This window comes from Paramisgurnus dabryanus, chromosome 21 (genome assembly GCF_030506205.2).
Source record: "Paramisgurnus dabryanus chromosome 21, PD_genome_1.1, whole genome shotgun sequence".
NCBI classification, from domain to species: domain Eukaryota; kingdom Metazoa; phylum Chordata; class Actinopteri; order Cypriniformes; family Cobitidae; genus Paramisgurnus; species Paramisgurnus dabryanus.
In genome coordinates this window covers 24,339,795-24,360,564 of record NC_133357.1, presented here as the reverse complement: position 1 = coordinate 24,360,564, position 20,770 = coordinate 24,339,795, and the positions used below count along the sequence as shown (strand labels likewise).

General features: G+C 36.2%; 1 protein-coding gene across 8 annotated transcripts in view; it reads right to left on the bottom strand.

The window, feature by feature from the left end:
* Window positions 1-1,927: 1,927 nt before the first annotated feature.
* ppp1r12b (protein phosphatase 1, regulatory subunit 12B) overlaps window positions 1,928-20,770 on the bottom strand; it is a 73,449-nt gene continuing 54,606 nt past the window's right edge. For 2 of the 8 annotated variants that reach the window (XM_065286353.2, XM_073812965.1), the window contains 7 exons: window positions 18,972-18,988; window positions 18,689-18,818; window positions 18,119-18,223; window positions 17,714-17,764; window positions 17,137-17,187; window positions 7,533-7,767; window positions 1,928-4,301 (listed from right to left, as the gene is read on the bottom strand). In XM_065286353.2, coding sequence (XP_065142425.1) covers window positions 7,633-7,767; window positions 17,137-17,187; window positions 17,714-17,764; window positions 18,119-18,223; window positions 18,689-18,818; window positions 18,972-18,988 — 489 coding nt within the window. In that variant the 3' untranslated portion in view covers window positions 1,928-4,301; window positions 7,533-7,632. Of the gene's footprint in view, window positions 4,302-7,532; window positions 7,768-14,625; window positions 14,692-17,136; window positions 17,188-17,713; window positions 17,765-18,118; window positions 18,224-18,688; window positions 18,819-18,971; window positions 18,989-20,770 lie in introns of those variants that run through there. The other 6 variants (XM_065286356.2, XM_065286358.2, XM_065286354.2 and 3 more) reach the window with 6 other exon arrangements.

Here is a 20,770-nt window from a genome sequence, read left to right as displayed (position 1 = left end):
TAGCGCCTCCCCCAACGTGTATATGCATTAACTTATGTGGATAGACCACCACGTTAATTTTTTTTTGGTCTGTATAGCTAAGTTTGCCCTTCGTGACACTGTTAGGGGGTGAAATTTTTGTAACTCATCCGTTTAAATTATATTAAGCCTTAAAGTTCTGCATAATTAAGGGTGTGGCCACTTGAGTAACGTTGAACATCCACTGCTGTCACTAGAATCGAGCTAGGTGGGCGTGGTTTCAGCAACCAGTCTCCTCAGCTTCATCCACGTCCCACCTCTTTACCCATTTTTGGTTATCCGCAAGTGATGCGCGTTGATGTGCGTCCAAGATGGCGATGGCAGGCACCCCCTACTTTAAGCTTAAAAAATGCTCTTCACAAACCTATGGGTGACGTCACGAACACTATGTCCATATGTTTTTACAGTCTATGGGATGAACTTGTGTATGGGTTAACCGTTTTTTCCCATGAACATAGCCATAGATGCTATGGTATAAACAATAAACAAACAATCCATCGGAAATTGACTGGATCATGAAAGTTTGTGTTGCTTTTTTTCTCTAAAATGAAATGCCGCAATAAATCATTCACAGTGGTAAACAGGCATTAAGTAAATATGGTCAATTTTGGTTTGACATTTACTTTACATCTCATATAAAGGTTGTAGTGAATAACTGGCTTGAAAAATCTAGATTGGATGTGAAATTGGATTCTTAAAGGAGTTTAGATGTAAGGTGAATGTTTAAACTCATAGCTGTCATTTCCAACATAAAATACTTCAATCATAACTGTTGATGTAAATGCATACATATATATAGTAAGATATAGGGGGCCGGAGTCCAGAAGGGGGCCTCTGCATGACTTTAAATTATTCAAAATAAAACAAAAAAGCATTCAAATAAGCTAAAACAACTAAAATCAACATATTTCTTTGTGTTATTTCTTAGTTATTTTTGTATAGGGGAGAACCGGGGCGAATGTAACACGGGACAAAGTAACAAATCGATTTTCTCCGAACCCTGATAACATTTGCATTTCAAACTATGACAGCATATTAAGCATGCAACCCTTAACAGAACTGACAAATATCGTGTTATTTCGTTATCGTTTTGCGCGTGTAGGTTCAAAATATCAGGTTTTAAACCATGGTAAGTAAAAATTTTTCTTAAAGGTATTGTGGAGGATTTTCTTTTTCCGGGTGGATCATCAAGACTATTGGTCCTCCTAGTTGTCAATCAGGAGTGTTGCGCAACTGCATTGTTTTTAAAAGTGGACAAGGCGGTTATTTTCTAAAATTCGAGAAAATTCTCCGCTACACCTTTAAAACACGTTGTGTTTCTCATTTCATGTGTTACAGTACTGATCAATCTACATGTTGTTTAGTGCTCTAACACATACTGAAGTTTGACTTCTCAGAGTTTTTCAAAATAAAAGTAAATCTGAAATTTAAAATGAAAATGTAATTCCATTATTTTGAAAATAAAAATTTGTTTGTAGCTGACGGGGTCAAAAGTAACAATGCGCTACTTATGTTCAAAGTGAAATTATACTGAAGTCGTTTTACATTTGTTCAAAGTTTCACCTGATATTAATAGACCACACTTCAGAGTTATTGACCACCACAGCAAAATATATCTCTGTCTAAAACATTATCTTTTAAAATGACATTTTTCTGAAAAATTGTACTTTCCACTCTGCTCTCCCCTATGTCTGTTTATATTTCTTAGTGGTCATTAGTATACATTGTCTAGTTATGCCAAGCTCTAATTTATCTTAATTTATTTAGTAGAAATTTGGCTTCAAATATTTTTGTGGTCAATAAAAGGGGCCTCAAAGTAAACAGTTGAAAACCCTTGATGTCAGAGACTGTTATGATAATGCTGACTGACAGGGGGCAGCACTGCCCCAGTGAGACACTCGACAACATGTTCAGTTAACAGTGTGTTATTATTAATAATCATAACAGGCAAACAATAAACACAAACAATCATAAACAAAGTGCCGGGAGCATCGGTTCAAGGTTACAGGTTGAAAAAGGATGTAAAATACAAAAAGGCATGGAAAAAAGTTTTGCATTAAACATTTCTTGTGACTTTTTTGTTGGTGTGTCTATAATAAAACCAAACCAAAAGCATAAATAAATATAGAAAAACACATTCAACAGTGGTGCCATGTAACCAATCTTTAACCTCTCAGATAGTTCATATGTTGAAACACTTTAATTATAAAAGTATTATAATGGAAGAGAATAAAAGAGTGAGTGAACGTTACATTTGAACATTTATTGGCATTTGAGGATTCATACTGGACCAGCTGGCTGATTTAGGATCATCAAATTTGGGGTGAGGCAACGCAGTGTGTGTTATTTAAAACAACGGCAGTTTGAAAAGTGACCAGCTAAAATGTTTTAAATGCTGGTCCTGAGCAAAAAAATGTTGCTCACATACCAGACGACTTAAGCTAAACCAGCAAGACCTGGTTGACCTGCACTGCTGGTTAAACAGCATACACCAAATACACCAGACTGGATACGGATAAAAATTCAAGCCAGTCATTGATGTATACTGTAAAAAAATTGTAAACGATTCCTTGTTGCACTTAAATGTTTAAGTTTAATCGACTTGAAATTACAATTCATTTAAACTTTCTTGACCAGTGAGGAGTTCATATAAATGATAAAAATTAAGATGAATTAGCTTAAGTTATATCAACTTTATTTGTATGATTTATAGCAACTCCTCACTAGTCAAGGAAGTTGAAATAATTGTAATTTCAAGTTGATCAAACTTAAACATTTAAGTGCAACAAGGATTTCTTACAGTGATAGCTTATTACTATAGCAAGAAAAACATTAAATTCTTTGGACAGTTTGTGAGACCTAAACCCAACACAGTCTCTCTAGTAACTATAGGGTAGCATACCCTTTAAGAAAAAAACATTGAATGTAGACTATCAACTCCAAATCAAATAGCACATTGTACCAGTTCGACCTTTGACCAACAAGGGGTCAGTGGTATTCTTGTTGGTCAACCAATTACACACATCGCAACCTACTTCAACCAGCAAATAACCAAACAAACTCAGCTACCACCTTAAAGTAATAGTTCACCCCAGATTGAAAATTAGCCCATAATATTTACTCACCACTGGTGTACAGAATATAACAGTATATGGCTCTTCCTGGCTTTAAAATGCCATTAAATAGTGGCCATATTTCTTGTTATGAAGCCCATCCATCATCAGAAAATGATTTCAAGGACTTCATTTCGTTAATTTATGTGTTTCAAAATGAAGAATATGCTTTTGAAAGAAAACTATTAATTTTTTAACAATCTAAGCCCCCCTGCCTTCATGTGAAAACCACCCAAAAAATGTGATGACTAACTTTTATGTTAAATACTTAGAATAATAGAATAATGAAATATTGAAATATATACACCAGAATTTTCAGTCTAGGGTGAACTATTTGTTTAAGCAGGTTTTAGGTGGATTTTCCAGCAGGGTAGCGCTCTGCTTTTGTGACAATATCTTAAAGGGAACATTTCATAAGGCTTTTTTAAGATGTCAAATAAATCTTTGGTGTCTCCAGGGTACATATGTGAAGATTTAATTTATTACAACATGTTAAAATTGCCACTTTGTAGGTGTGAGCAAAAATGTGCCGTTTGGGTGTGTCATTTTAAATGCAAATGAGCTGATCTCTGCACTAAATGGCAGTGCTGTGGTTGGATAGTGCCGATTAAGGGGCGGTATTATCCCCTTCTGACATCACAAGGGGAGCCAGAGTTCAATGATCTATTTTTCACATGCTTGCAGATAATGGTTTACCAAAACTAAGTTACTGGGTTGATCTTTTTCACATTTTGTAGGTTGATAGAAGCACTGGGGACCCAATTATATCAGATTTTCATGATATGTCCTCTTTAATTTTGGTTAGAAAGTAAAGAGAGATTCCACAAATCTATTAACTTGGGTGATGCTGATCAATATTGGTCTCTCTTTGTACAGTATTAACCGTAGCACTTTATTTTACAGGCATGTTATACAGTACACTTATGCATTATGTACCTACTTGTATACCTGTGTATGTTCTAGGTACCAGCCCTGAACATGAACCTAACTAACCCACATTAGGTACATGCAGTTACCAGTATTTTGTTGTCCACATACTGTAAAATAAAGTGTGACTGTATTAACTGTATTGTGTGGTCTTCTTCACTTGGAAAGTTTGCTGATGACTCGTATTAAGGCACCATTTTCATCTTTCAGTCGCTGGTTGTCAGACTTCAGTTCAGTCAAAACCTGAGACAACAGGGAAGAATAAAAAAGATGTTATAACACAATTCAAATATTGTCCTTTCTGTCATCAACAAAAATGATTTGTATAAACAGTAATCAAAACATGAAGCCATGCATCATAAGCATCATACCACCATATAATACCTTATTTGGACATATTTTAAGACAGCAGCATACTGTATGTAGCTTTTGAGAAGGCAATCCCAGAATGCACTGTGTTTTACCAATGTTTTTGTTTGCTCATCATAGTCATTTGAATTAATTGTTAGTATGCTGTTTGTCTGGTTTACATATTTTGCTACAGTGTGTAGAGTGTTTCAGTAGACAGTAGTAAGGTGGTTTAGTAACAGCAAATATTTGAACAAATTGGCTTGTGGGGATGTTTTGATCATAACAGACAACACAGATTCGAATTTTCATGTTAAATTTATATAGTTTGCCCCAAAATAAAATCCATACGGTTATTAAATGTATGGGTAAGGGGTGAAGCCTTCCACCAGTTCTTAACACTCCCATGCATGGGTATACTGCTGAATGCCAGATCTGCACCGGATCCAGGCCGAAATCAGCAGATTCGGCGCGGATCTAGTGTGGCTCTTGCCTGAAGTCTTCTGCTGACCGGCAGGGTGAACGTGATTTCACCAAGTAGGATGTAATCCTGGATCAACATTTCATTAACCAATCAGATTGCAGATTAGGATTATGGTGTATGTTAGATTTAGTTTTAGGATTGTGTTAGGTGCTTTTAAAATTATACTCAAACTATTAATTTACACTGTTCTTAGGGGTAAAAATGGTTGAAGTTTGAGTTAAGGGTAATTTGGGGTTTCTTTGATTAAAAAGTTGATCCAGGATCACATTTTAAGTTATGGCGCATCACTTCAGACATTTAATAACTGTATGGATTTGTTTTTGATGGATCTATGCACTTTTTGGAGCTTTTAAAATGGGGCACTATAGAATGCCATTATAAAGCTTAGAAGAGCCAGGATACAACTCTGTGTTTGACTGAAAGAAGAAAGTAATTTACAGGTACACGTAGAATGAAGTTGCGGCCAGTAAAAGCTACATATGTGTTCGAGTGTCATCTGTGTGGCTCATCATGTTAAAATATGTGTTCGGTGCATCATAGGAACCTATGTGCATCACGTGTCATGTCAAAATATGCATACACGTTGAAAGAGTTCATGATAAAAGAGACCGCAAGACACTCACTTGACACTAAACTCTAAATACACATGAGATTAATTGAGTATCTAGCAAACACAAGCATCTCTTTTATCCATAAACCCTTTTGATGCGTATGCAGCAGGCACTTATTTGACATGACACGCAATGCACATACACTCACCAAAAGGATTATTAGGAACACCTGTTCAAATTCTCATTAATGCAATTATCTAATCAACCAATCACATGGCAGTTGCTTCAATGCATTTAGGGGTGTGGTCCTGGTCAAGACAATCTCCTGAACTACAAAACTGAATGTCAGAGTATTTCATAATCTGCTCAGTTACTGGGATTTTTACGCACAACCATTTCTAGGGTTTACAAAGAATGGTGTGAAAAGGGAAAAACATCCAGTATGTGGCAGATCTGTGGGCGAAAATGCCTTGTTGATGCTTGAGGTCAGACGAGAATGGGCCGACTGATTCAAGCTGATAGAAGAGCAACTTTGACTGAAATAACCACTCGTTACAACCGAGGTATGCAGCAAAGCATTTGTGAAGCCACAACACGCACAACCTTGAGGCGGATGGGCTACAACAGCAGAAGACCCCACCGGGTACCACTCATCTCCACTAAAAAGGAAAAAGAGGCTACAATTTGCACAAGCTCACCAAAATTGGACAGTTGAAGACTGAAAAAGTGTTGCCTGGTCTGATGAGTCTCAATTTCTGTTGAGACATTCAGATGGTTGAGTCAGAATTTGGCGTAAACAGAATGAGAACATGGATCCATCATGCCTTGTTACCACTGTGCAGGCTGCTGGTGGTGGTGTAATGGTGTGGGGGATGTTTTCTTGGCACACTTTAGGCCCCTTAGTGCCAATTGGGCATCGTTTAAATGCCACAACCTACCTGAGCATTGTTTCTGACCATGTCCATCCCTTTATGACCACAATTTACTCATCCTCTGATGGCTACTTCCAGCAGGATAATGCACCATGACACAAATAATTTCAAATTGGTTTCTTGAACATGACAATGAGTTCACTGTACTAAAATGGCCCCCACAGTCACCAGATCTCAACCCATTATAGAATCTTTGGGATGCGGTGGAATGGGATCTTCGTGCCCTGGATGTGCATCCCACAAATCTCCATCAACTCCAAGATACTATCCTATCAACATTTCTAAATAATGCGTTCAGCACCTTGTTGAATCAATGCCACGTAGAATTAAGGCAGTTCTGATGGCGAAAGGGTAAACACAGTATTAGTATTCCTAATAATCCTTTAGGTGAGTGTATTTTGACATGACGAGCCACACACATGACAACACATTTCAGAAAAGAAGTCACGGCCCACCACTGCTAGGATAGTTTGAGGGTGAGTAAAAAAGGGTTAATATTCCTTTCAAGGTGAACTATTCTTCATAACAGTACAGTTTGAGTGACATCTGGCACAGGATTGGCATGCGAGTGTGTGATCAGCTTCAGTGTATTTGAGGAGAAACAAGAGGTCACAAACACGAACAAGAGGTCACAAACACGATAGACCATCTCATTACAACAAATGTAAAAAACTGACTGTCTTTGTCAAGCTCATTCAATCCAAAATTACTGAAGCCAAAATCTGAAGCCCTAAACCTTGATTCGTGGAAAATGTCTTAAGTAAAGACACTGGGAAAGCTTTTAAAGTTAGAAAAGCAAACCTTTTTCATATAATCAGAAAAAAGATTTCATTATTTTCTTTACTCTGTCAGTATAGACACAAAGCCATATGAAGGCCTACAGTAGAGTACACGTCAAGTAGTTTTAAAAATAATCAGCAGATGTATTCACAGACACAAGAATCTAAAAGCTCTCTGGCAGTGATTTGATTTGGACGTTGGAGGCGTTTGGTCATGGGTTTGGAGGAGTTATAAATATGTTCAAAGTGAGCGCCTGCAGGAGGAATGTGAGGGGTTGCCCTTCACCAGACAGACACATGAGAGAGACAGGGAGAGAGAAACGAGAAACAAACAAATGATTCACACTTAAAAACAACCGAAACAAATGAAAGAAACCTGCCTGGGTGGTGTGCAGCAAAGGGGTGGAGGAAGAGGACGATAGGGTGCAACGAAAAGAAAGAAAAAAAGACACACAGAAAGAGAGAGAGAGGGAGGGAGGATTAGAGATCCTCCGTCTCAGGGAGAGAGGTCGTCTGATTGAGGCAGGAGAGGGTGCGGAGCATGGCTTTGTTCTCCATTAGGAGGTGCTCGTTTCTCTGACGGAGAGCCTGTAGTCGAGCCAGAGCAGGAATGGTCTGGAGATATAGAAAGGTCCAGATATTTTGCAAGAGAGACAGAATAGGAGTGTTAAGAAACATTAAAGGAGGTTCAAAAAGAGAAGTGAATTAGTGTACTAGTATTAGTTATGTCACACTCATGTTGTTGTATAAATTTCTTTGTTCTGATGAACACAAAGGAAGATATGTTGAGGAATGTTTGTGACCAAACCGATCAGAAGCCCCATTGACTTCCATTCTTTTATAGTACTATGGAAGTCAATGGTGCCTCTGCTTGTTTCAATTACAACCGGTGTTGGGTGTAACTTACTAAGTAATAAGTAATTAAATTACTTTCCCCTCAAAAAAGTGAAGTAAGGGATTACTCTTATTTTTCTTGTAATCTATTTACAGTTACTTCTGATGTAACTAAATACTGTGTATGGACTCTAAAACAATTATATATACTATAATACAATAGTGGATTTAACATGATTTAAGTTTACAATTCTCACTATTAACTGGTTGATTATTAGCATTATGATTGTGATTATGATATGATTATGATTGAACACTGGTTACAAACATACCTTAAAATATCTTCCTTTGTGTTCTTTAGAAATTCATACAGGCTTGAAACAACATTAGAGTCAGTAAATGATAACAGAATGAACTATCCCTTTAAAAATGTTAATATGGAATGAAAATTGACTATTTACTTTTTTTAATAGTTACTTTCATTCATAGTCTTATTGTTCATAAAACATTGTGCAATCATTCCAAAGAAAAGTGTTTGACTTCGTAATAATTCATCAAAACGCAATAACTCGCACCACCTACAACAACTTACATTTTCGTCTGACAAATTGTTTAACCCCTTTTACATTTTTACGAAATAAGGCACAGTCTGATTTATGCAGAAATTCGTAAGTATTTTGTCATTCGTATTATGAATCGAAAAAACAAACAAAAGAGACACTACCTGTGAAATCCCGGATAAAATTTATCAAAAAGAAATGACAATAAAAATAAATAAAATTTGTACATTGTTTTTTTTTGCTGTAAATGATATATTATAAACTAAGCCTTCAAGATACAATACTTTAATTTATAACATAAAAATATTGACATTAATGATTTTATTGACAGTGGCCCTCATTTATCAAAAGTACGTACACCAAATTTCCAGCGTACACCTGGCGTACACCCAAAACCACGGTGACTTTGAGATTTATCAATATGGACGTTGGCGTACGGCACGCTCAAATCCTACGCCAGCTCAGGAGGTGGTGTACGCACATTCTGAGTTAGTGCAGAAATGCGCAAACAATTCCTAACACCACAAAACGCACTGACAAATGAAAATATATGATATATTATGACCCACTGTAAAAAAACAAAAACATAGTAATTATAAACTTCAGTGTTTATTTTTATGCAACATGTACTTCAATGTTTAATTTGTGAGACTTTACCAAAGCATTTGATTTGTAGGCATATGTATTCCTTCAGTTGAGAGCATGGGCGCTTTACCTGACGTTTCAGGGCAAAGCATGTGAGCGGATCGGAGCGGAGCCTTGAGCGGTGCGGTAATATTCCATCAAAGCGCCTCTCTAAAAATTCCGCTCGCTCAGCACCGCTCGTTGAACCCAGAACGCCCTTTAATAATTTGCTAGTTCGAGAATCTGTAAAAACGTCTAGCAATAAGTTATGGAATTCAAGCCTTCTACATAAATGTAAAGTAAAAATCAAAGTTAAGATTGGACAGGAAGAAAACATTGAAAAGAAGTGCGGAGAGACTGTAAAAGTAAGCAAATATTCATCCTGGAATCTGAAGCTGCACATTGAAAGAAAGCACAAGGATGTGCTACGAAAACATGGTAATAATGCATCAAAAGGTAAGCTAGTTACATACTATTCGATGATAAATAAATAGCTACACATGAATAGGTAAGGTAAAATGCTTGTGTTGAATGGAGCCATAAATCCGATCATGATGATATGCGGACAAAATCATGGCCACGAATGATCTTTTATGCTACATTATGAACACTTCTTTTTCTTATTTAGTTTAAAGTATGGCCATAAATATAAAATTCGTTCCCAATATTCAACAGTTTGTTCCTTGGAATTAATTATTATAATATTTCTTCATTACTATTACAATTATTATTACTTCAAATTATGAATTAGTCTAGTAAAACATGTGGATGTCGTGGAAACAAATTGTTAATTTGAATTATATCCGGTGCTCCGTATCAAACTGGATCTTAGCTAACAAACAATGTAAATACAGAAAAACACACTACAGAAGTTACTACATCATTTTAAAATATTATTTAAAAAAAACTTAACCGAACCATTAAGCAGACATATAATTTAGATGTAGGCAACAGTAAATAATAATAATAATAAATAATTATTCTTCTAAATATCAATTAAGCGTCATTAATAATAAAAATAATAATACAAATATTACAAAATGTCATGCAATTATTAATGTGTCTTTAATCCCGCTCTTTAAACTCCCAAATAAAACAATTTTGTTTCTTTCCACTTCCCTGGTTTCTCGTCTTTGCCGTCTTCCATGTGTCAGTGTCGTAAAATGAGGGTGTGGGGGAGGTGGAGACTTGAATTTATATGGGCTTGTTATTCTAATGACGATCGTTTTCAGCCGCCGCATTTATGAAGGGCAGATATTGCGTACACCTGAATTTCAGAGGTACGCACAGCTTCATAAATCAGGCGGTGAGAGGAGTGTAAGCATAATCGTACGCCAACATATACGCCCGTTTCTACACAAGAATGATAAATAAGGGCCAATATGTTTTAAGCTATTTCGCTGAAACATACTGGAACTTGGCTTGACAAGCATTGTTTGTCTTTGTATTCACTACAGAAACACCTGATGATTTTTGCATCATTTGTTTAATGAACTTCTTTTCTATACCATAATATATAATCGCACGAGCGACATTCAGGGCTACACTGTAAAATATTTCTGTTGAAATTACAGCATTGCTGGCAACTGGTTACCTTGTTTTTCACATGTTTTGCCTAATGATTTCACCCAAAGTGCATGCAATATTTTTTTTTAATATTGTTCAATGACTAATTAAATGTTTAAATAATTTGTGCATACAGTGAAATTATCTTTTTTACATTTAGTTAGGACTCATCCCAATGCAATGCCTTTTGCAGTATATATTATTGTTTAAATTATTATTACTTGTTTACTTTATTATTATTATTATTTTATTGTTTATTTATTATTATGACTTTCTGTGTAGTAGAAATGTTACTTTACCAGCATTTGAATATGCATGCCGCATGTTTACATTGAGCACAACCTTAGGTCATTGCAGTAAGAGAATAAATTACGGTTTAAAGCTAAATTGTGCCAAATACGTTTTCCTTTTTAATTTATTTATATTCAGTTGTTTCATTTTGATTTCTAACTTGAATTAAAAAATTAAATGAATTTAAATATCCATAAATATAATATATTTAAAAACATTACATTATCGTCATTGCACAGAAGTCAAGTTGCAATTTGGAGATTGTCCTGCAGGTGCTCTCATCGTACGATGCACATATGATTTAACGATGACTTCAAAGTGCTCGTAGATCTACAAAAAAATTCAAATACTACTTTAGTTACTAAGTTTTTTGGAAAACAGCCCGAGAGTCTAAGAGGATTCATACAATTGGTTTAGCGATCTACTTAGGCTTACAATGCTTTTGGGAAACGCAGCCCTGGTCAATGGCGAGTTCTTATTTCTGTGCAAATATTTTTCATCATCACTGTAATTTCAGGAACAGCTTTAACTTCTGATTAGATAACCACCCTATTTTAAAAACATTTTTAAAAAACTGGTAGTTGTCGAAATAATTCTTCAAAAATACCAAATTACCAAAAACAACGATTATCAAAACATACATGGAGTTTAAAATGTATTAAATTAGTTTTTGCTTCAGTTTTTTTATTGATTATACATCTAGTGGATAATAGTAGAATTACAGATTACCGTAAAAACTTGTTAGTGGTGGGGAAAAAGGTAAATGAATTCTAGATCTACATATGACACAGCAGCACCTATGAAGTACGAGGATCAGAACCCAGCTGATTGTATAAACGTTGTTATGTAAAAAATGGTAAATGACCAAAACTGACTTTAGCTGGGCAATGTCACTTGATTATTGAAGAAAGCATTAATGAAGCCTTGCCCCTAAACCCAACATCACTAAAATGTACAAATAAGATCGAATGAATTCAAACAAAATAGCAAAATTGTACGAATTCCTGTGAGATTGGATTGGCTGAACATGCAAATATAATCAGGTAAATGCACATGGAACTGTCATTCAAAAAGGAAACCAAGCCTGAATTTAACTTCACTGTCACTTGTACTGTATATTAAGACAAACCCATATACTAAGTGAGGTGGTACTTTTCACCACAATTGCATGAGGCATTTCTGGTCAACCTCATCCTGTACTAGCATGTAGGGAAATCCTGAGGCTTGATGCCGTACTGCGACAAAACCACCCAAACATATTTTCACAGCTTAATAGATCTGGAATCAGGTCGTCGACTGACAAAATACTTCAAGGCATCTAGCAACGGTTTGTATCTCCTTCACTTTACAGTACAAAGAACGCTCACAATCTCAGAATGACTCACTGCAACAGAGGTGGGCGTGGCTATGAATAAGCCAGTGTGACTGCTTTTGCTGCCAGCCCTGACTAAATGTGTCAAAATAAGGATTCTTGATAGCGTTGAGATGTTCTTGCTGCTGTGTGCTGTTTTCTCAGTAGCTTACAAACCTTGTAAGCTCTCACTGCTTACAGTTACTTTCTAATGGCAGCTATATGTAACATATATACCTATATGTTAGACAGCATGTTTCTCACCACGGTCGCCGTGATTTCACCAAGTAGGATGTGATCCTGGATCAACATTTTTTGTTTTTTTGGGTAATCCGTGCGGTGTTGTTGTAGAAATATCCATATTTAAAACTTTATTAACTAAAATAAATACCTTCCGGTAGCGCCGCCATCTTAGACTCCACTGTATTCAGGAGAGAGTAATGCGGACGCGACTAAGATGGCGCCGCTACCGGAAGGTATTTATTTTCGTTAATAAAGTTTTAAATATGGATATTTCTACAACAACACCGCACGGATTACCATCAGAAGACCTTTGTTTATCATCTGGGAGCCGTTTGGATTTAATTTGTGAAGGATAGACGCACTTTTTTGGACTTGAAGGTCGTGGACTATGGGTGGACCCCGTAACATTACATTTAATCAACTGAAATATCTAAAATATTTTCTAAAATATCCGAAAATGTGTTTGTCTGAAAAACTATGGACATATGCAACTCGGACAGCTTGGGGTAGAGTAAATCATGGGTTTAATATCATTTTTGGCCAAACTATCCCTTTAATGGCATTTCTTAAAGAGCCAGTAAGATGACAATTTTAAGCATCCTATCACTGTTTATAAGTCCCGGACAACAGGTTTAAATGCATGCGAGGTCAAAAAACACTGTAATTTTCTCAAAATATAAATTAAAAATTACCCCATTTCTCAGAGATCCCCAAATGATTCGTGTGAAGCCGTTCAACGACTCAGTCTGCCTAAACCCCACCTTTCAGTAGCCTACTCTGCTCTGATTGGTCAACTGACACAGTGTCTTTGCACAGATCACAGATCAGTCTCACAGACCACAGATCGGTGGCACAGACCAACAACAATGCAACATGTATTGACCTAGTGCTAACATGATTTACTGAGAAGACATTATCAACATCAATACAAATCATTCATCATTAATCCAAGCAATAACAACGACGATTAAAACTAACATTTTACACTCATTTGAGCATTTATGTAAACTATCCGGGTCATTACAAAACCGTAAATGAGCATGCGTTAGCCATTTGCTAACGTGACTCTCTGACAGTAAACTAACAGTTTAAACACACAACATCATTCATCATTAATCCAAACAATACAAACAACGATTGAAACTAACAATTTTACACTCATTTATGCATTAATGTAAACTAACCGGGTCATAGCAAAACCGCTTGCTATCGTGACTCTGACAGTATATAAATTAGAGTTTAAACAACGATATCATTCATCATTAATCCAAGCAATAAAAACGAATATAGACATTTTACACTCTTTTAAGCAAGTATGTAGCTATAATCATACTTACAGGTTGTGGTTAGGAGACGCATGTTGTTCCAAATAAAGTGGGTACTGAACCATCTTTCATTGCCAAACATCTAAATCCCTCCGATAAAAATTTATTTTAACCACTGATTCTTCACAGCCAGACACGTTTAGTATATCCCTCCTTGAAAAAGTCTCCTTTGGTAGTGAAAACAACACAAGCTGAAAACACAGCGTGAGCTGATGTTTACACTCACACACTAACTAGCTGTGGGCGGGTCATAGTTTTCGTTTCTCCCGGGCAAGGCTGTAGGCGGAGATTAGTATCTCATGTGACGTGGATGCGTTCGTGTGACGTGGATAAAGACAGGCTGGAGATTCAATCCATATAACGACTCGTTTCAGCGATTCAGAGTCGACTCCCTGCTTTAGAAGCCAATAACTTTATTAATCGTGCACTTTTTGGTTCAACTACTTTACACGTTGTTTACATTGATGGACAGCTACACGACACACTGCAATAAAGGTTAGTTTCGATTTTGGATCTGTGTGGCTCTTTAATATTATCAGATTTAAGTAACTAAGGAGATTTATAGTAAACCTACATAAAACCTAAATTACTGTAATCTACTGTAATCTGCTAACACTGCTGTGCTGCACTTCCATGAGAAAATAGCTTGTGTGAGAAGGCACATGGGCAAAGCACTCACCCCTTTTCACCCAGTCCAGCTGAGGTCAGCTCAGGGCTGATAGCCAAACCTCACTGAGGGTGTCTGCTGGGGCAATAGTGACATCACTGATCAAACAAGTACAATAAGCAGAATATCAAAGAATGAATATGATGGACAGTAGTTGGCTTTGTTCACGCATGATCTTTGATAAATTTGTCAATAAGAGTTGGAGTGATCTTTGATAAATTTGTCAATAAGAGTTGGAGATTTAAGGTGACAATAGCTGGCAATGAAACAATATTCAACAATATACGTAAAGTTTAACTCTTTCACCGCCAGCGTTTTTAAAAAAAGTTGCCAGCCAGCGTTTTTCATGATTTTCACCAAAGTTTAATGCCTTCCAGAAAATGTTCTTCTTTAAATATATAAACATACAATATACCAAATGAAAGAACAGACCCTCTGCTTTCAAACAAAAAAAACCATTTCATCTTCCTTGAGTGGTTCTTTTGTAATCAGCTTTTGAATATGGGTAGGTTTCTGCAAAAACACCATATTTTGAGCAAAAAGCAGAAATAATTCCATTTTTATGACGGACTTTTCATAGAGATCCCATTCAGAGCGATCTTTAAAACAGACACGGACATGCAGCAGCTTGCCATAGGGCAATACTTCCGGTTTTAAAAAGTTGCGGAAGGGCGCCACCTGGTGGATAATAGCGGTATTGCAGAAAGACGGAAAATCTCGTCATTGGCGGGGAAGCGTTTTCTCTTAATTGACGAGATATCTCGTCAATGGCGGGGAAAGAGTTAACTTTGTGTTCCTGCGGCTCAATTTGTAGAGCATTGCAGAAGCAGTACAAAGGTCATGGGTTTATTCCCAGGGAAAAAACATACTGATAACACGTATACCTTTGGATAAAAGTGTCTGCCAAATGCAAAAAATGTGACCCTGTCTGGGAAATCCAGACTAATTCTAACCTAATGATCAGAGTTTAGGAGCATTAAAGTTTGATTTAAATCATTGATTTCAAAGCAATTTAATTTTTTTACATGACCTTAATCAGTCAATATTACAGATATCAAAGTTATATTTTCACGACATTCTGTATGTTATGTAGGATGATGTTATGTAAAAAACAGTAAATCACAAAACATTTTATGCAGGTTTATGCAAATATGTAAAATAACTGTTGTGTAACTAAAATTGGAATTCAGAAAGCCGAAGCCATTTTAACCATCTAAACAGTGACTTACAGTAATGACCTCCAGCAATTACAGTAAATTGCTGCCACTATACTGTACTGTATCTGTGTATGTGTACCCTGAATGGCAGTATCATTTATATAACTCTGTCAAATGTTATCAACTAATCAAAGTATGAAATGAGCTGTCTAGTCCAAACCTTATCGCAATTGAAATTTAGAGCAATTACCCCATGAACCAGACTTCTTATTGTTATTGCAGATATCTCTTCCCTCTTACACTGATTTGGGCTATTGTATTTTTGGCACCACACTCTTTTTGGCCTCTCATAATGCCAGCTATGTGCAATTACTGCTGGAATGCTGAACAAAAGCCGGGCCACGTCTCTTTGCTGGATTCAGTGTGGCCTGGTGTAGCTGAAACTAGGGCGCTTTTTTGTGAGATGCTATGGTTGTTGCTGAGTGGAGTGTTGTTGAGTTACGCTAAAGGCATTGATAGTGATTGTATTGGCATTGGTGTGTGATATGAACGACTGGCAGAGTTGGCTAACATGGGTTTAAACAGGCGTGGGATTTACAAACAACACATTCTCACTCCAAACTCGTCATATTGAGGTTTTAAAGTATTGCCGTTTGGTCACCGTGTCACGGCATCGCGCTTTGGCATTGTTTTGTGACATGCATGGTACTTTATTGCTTTTGTTTGTTTGCCATATGCATCAAATTAAGTCATATTTAATTAGTTGAAACTAATATTTTACAAACTATTTTAACAAGTTTGTAAACTTAGATTATTTTTAAATTAATATTTATACACTGTAAAAAAGCTGGTTCAACTTAAAAAGTAAGTTACCTGGTTGCCTTAAAAATTTAAGTTCATTCAACTTAAAAAATATTAGTTGACACAACATTTTTTACACATTTTTTTGTTGTTTTATTTATTTAAAGTTTTATGGCAATTTTTTTAAGGTGAACTAACAATTTTTTTACAGTGTTTAAAAGTTAATTTGGAGCACCAAACCCCACCCTTGCCCTTAACGTGCCCAGTTCTTGTATGGCCACAAAAAGTTTCTCATTGAAAGCAATGAATGACCCTAAACATCAAAAAACAATGACAAAGGGGTACACTGAATGTTCAAAACTGACGCTGAGGGACGTTGACCAAGCATCAATGTGACAATCAATTTGTGCAATGATTTAACCTTTCATCTGTTATTTGTAAGTTCATCAAAGCTAAATGCTGAGGTTAGCATGTTTGAACATGCATTTGAAAGTCAACAACTTCAGGCAGCTGAACTACATTTAACTGAAAATAACAACCACATTAACTTCATCTACTAAAATACCTTAAGTTCTTCTTCCATGCCAGAGACTTTCTTCTCCAAAGCTTTCTTTTCCTACACAAGGGGACAAAAATCTTATTGCTATATTTAAAATTAAACCTCTATCAATATATTTATTTATGAAATATTATTACAAATTAAAAAGCAAATTGCATGTCTTATAAAAATGAAGGTTCTTCAAAGTGATGCCATATAATAAACTTTTTTTTATAAATGTTTTATAATCGAAAGAAAAAAAATTCTCAAAAAAACTTTTGAAACAGAAAGGTTCTTTGGATGTTTGTCTATGGCATCAGGGTTCCAATTATGTGGGGGGGCCCCTAGCTTTTGTGCTTTATAGGGGGTCCCTCAATGCTTACAGTATAGGAGGTCCGGGACCACCTCAGCCCCCCCTCAATTCAAACATTGTATGGCTTCATAAATCATCTTTATTTTGTGTATAAACAAAATCAATGAGAATCATATAAAGATCTGAACCAAATAGCATGAAGGAGGCATATCAGTAATAGAGAAATGCATAGAAACTGATATATGGGAGTGTCATTAAGGATTATACTGTTTATAATGATGAAATTTATACCTTTTTCTCTGATTCAAATACAGTCGATCTCTCTGATATTCTGTCCTGTCTCTGAAACACACGATTAATGAGAAGAAAAAAAATGAGAAAAAAAGCATAAATCACTGTGAAACAATAAACACTATAAATATAAAACGTCATCTTTATTTCATTTATTATTTTATGGTTCATGCCGCTTCTAATTGGCTGCTACCTACAGTGTATTATTTGCTTTTACAGATCATAATACTTTACAGATGCTATCAGCCGTACTAAGCCAGATCCCCAGGAGCCCGACGGGACGCAGAGGGCAAGCGTGTGCTGTTGTTTAAACACAGTCTGAACTTCTTGGCAGATGATGGCCATACTGATTAAAACCACAGATTATCTTTCTTTCACTCCACATCGACCGAGTATCTCCCTCACCTGTGCGACTCTGTCAAGCTGCGAGCGGATTTTGGAGAGTTCCTGTTTGCTGTCCTCCAGGCGAGACTTCAGCTTCTCGTTCTCAGACAGAGCGTCCTCATACATCTGATGAAAATGAAACAAACGCATACAGTTTGTCTAGCTGGTTAAATTAACATTTCCACTGGGAGTTTCTTTCCTGTCGTTGGTCACAAGCAAACCTCTAGGGGGTTTCCCGGACAGGGCAGATTTAAATGGAGACTTGGGCTAGTTGTCACTTTCCCAACAATATTGGGCTGTATGAGCCATTTAAATATACAGTATGTGTTATATAGTAGGCAAAACTTTTTTGGGTTACAAAGGTAAATAAACAATCAGTAACCAAAACTGTTTCCTTACCTTGTACCGCAATTCAAATGGTAAGCTTATAATACTGTTTAGGGTTAGGGCTGTCGGGTCGTATTTTAGAGAAAATGTCAGGTGCATATCAACAAACGTAAAGTAACTTTCAAATTAAGATGGCGTACAAACTAATTTAATACAATTTATATAATACGTAACATCAGTTTTGCTGATTAAATTCATCCTGACCTTCTTATAGTCTTTGCTAATGGAGTCATCCTCAGTTTTGGTCAAGGAGGCGAGTCTGTTCTCTCGACGTGTGTAACCCCGAGCTGTCAGTCTGTCTGATGGGGCGTCAATGCCACTGGAGTCTGATCTGCTACCATCCAGCAAATACAGTAATAAATCATCAGACCTTATATTAAACAGTTATTTATAAACATAAATCATCAGGTAGGTGATGTCATGCAAATGTCAATCAGAAATTATATTTAAAAAATTATAGTTTCGGACAAAGAATGAAAGGTTTTACCTAGACACACGATCTTGCTGTAAAAAGAAAAAAAAACAAGTTACTGTAAGACATATTATGTTGCTGTTTAATTTTCATATTGTACAATTGCTCGTGGTGGGTTTTTTCACCAAAATAAAAAGACTGCATAATAATATTGATAATAAAATATAGATTAAGATTGTCTTACTACTTAAGGTCTTGACACACCGGGACGTTATTCGTGCGCGTTTATCGTCGGCGTTTAACGTGCAGGGGCGGGTCTAGAGAATTTTTCATGGGGGGGCCGGACTGGGGCACAGACTTAGAGAGGGGTGGCACATTTAAATACATATAAACAGTGAATTAGTGTAACTTGCCCTACATTGAAGGTAATAATACTGTATACTGTATCCTGATACATTCAGTACATTTAAACCTCCTGATGTGTTTTTGTTTTAACCTCCCTCTGGTCTCTGCATGTAATACACATACCTTGGTTTGCAGAAAAGTCAGTGGACTACTGCTGCGTCTTCCTCTCTTCCCTCTCCTCATGCCTTTCTGCTTCTATCTCTCTTTTTTTCTTCAAAATGAATTTTTTGACACCTTTTCATTGGTCCTATTGCCTGTATCTGACTGTCTGTCTGTCCCTAAAGAAATAATAATGCATTTTTCTCAGTTACTTTGTCAAGTCATAAACTAATTTATTTCCTAAAGTTGAATGTTGTCCGCATATCATCTTATTAAAGATATTACATTTGGTAGGGATGTTAACCGATGACCGTTTGACCGATGGTTGACCGTATCAACGTTAACCGGTCAAAGTTGTTGGTTAAAAAAAGGGATCTGTAAATTAGGCTATTATAGACAGTGGACTAAACCCTACTACAGTTAGTCATCTCTTTCTTTCCAAGATCTTTTTGTGTGAAGTGAACAAATCCCTCACACTCAGTTTTTCATAACTGGTCTGTTTGTACTTTATAAACCAATAAAAAAACATTTGGCGTGAGGTCACTGCTTTTGGTTTCACATGTTCACAAGGTTTGCGAAAAGTAAATGCTACAGGCTATTTTTGATAAATTCCTTTATTCGAATAGTAAATAAAATACAGTAATACAATAATTAAAATTAAAGTCTCTCCTTGTTGTGTTCCAAATTATTAACATTTATGTCTTTTAGGCTAACAGTAAAGTGCAGAGTATGTTTTGTTTCTGTAAATCCTCAGCCATGATTTTTACCACTTTATTAAGTTTTGCTTTGTAGAAAGCATTTCTTTGAAGTGAATTTCGTTTTGTATAAATTGTATCTTAATTTTAATAAATGTTTAATCAACCAAATGCATGTATTTATTAAATAAAAAGCAAATATGGCAGAGTATATAATTACCGGTCCGTGCATGAAGGCGCCGGCACTGCGCGTTCACTTGCATTGCATTGTTAATTAGAACGCACCTCATCATAAATAAATAAAACTCAGCGTAGGCCTATATGCCTCATACAAGCATTAAATATCTTTGCTGCATTTGTTCTAGAACAAAAACAGTGCGAGACCTGCTTTGGCCGGTGCTTTTACACATTCTGAAGGTGCCCGTTTAATCCATTGGTTTTATCGTGTTGCAGTCTATTAGGCAACATTCCGCATAAGATGGGTTTAGATTTGGAAATACATTACATCTATATTTCAGTGGTAACAGAAAAGGTGATGATGATCATCCTATGTCTTTAATATTACTACCCCAAACTAAAGCGCAGTCTCTGAGCTGTCATTTTATTAAATGAGCCGCGGCAATTTTCAAATGAGCTTCACAAACGCCTTTATTTTCAAGTTCAACGCGATCACCT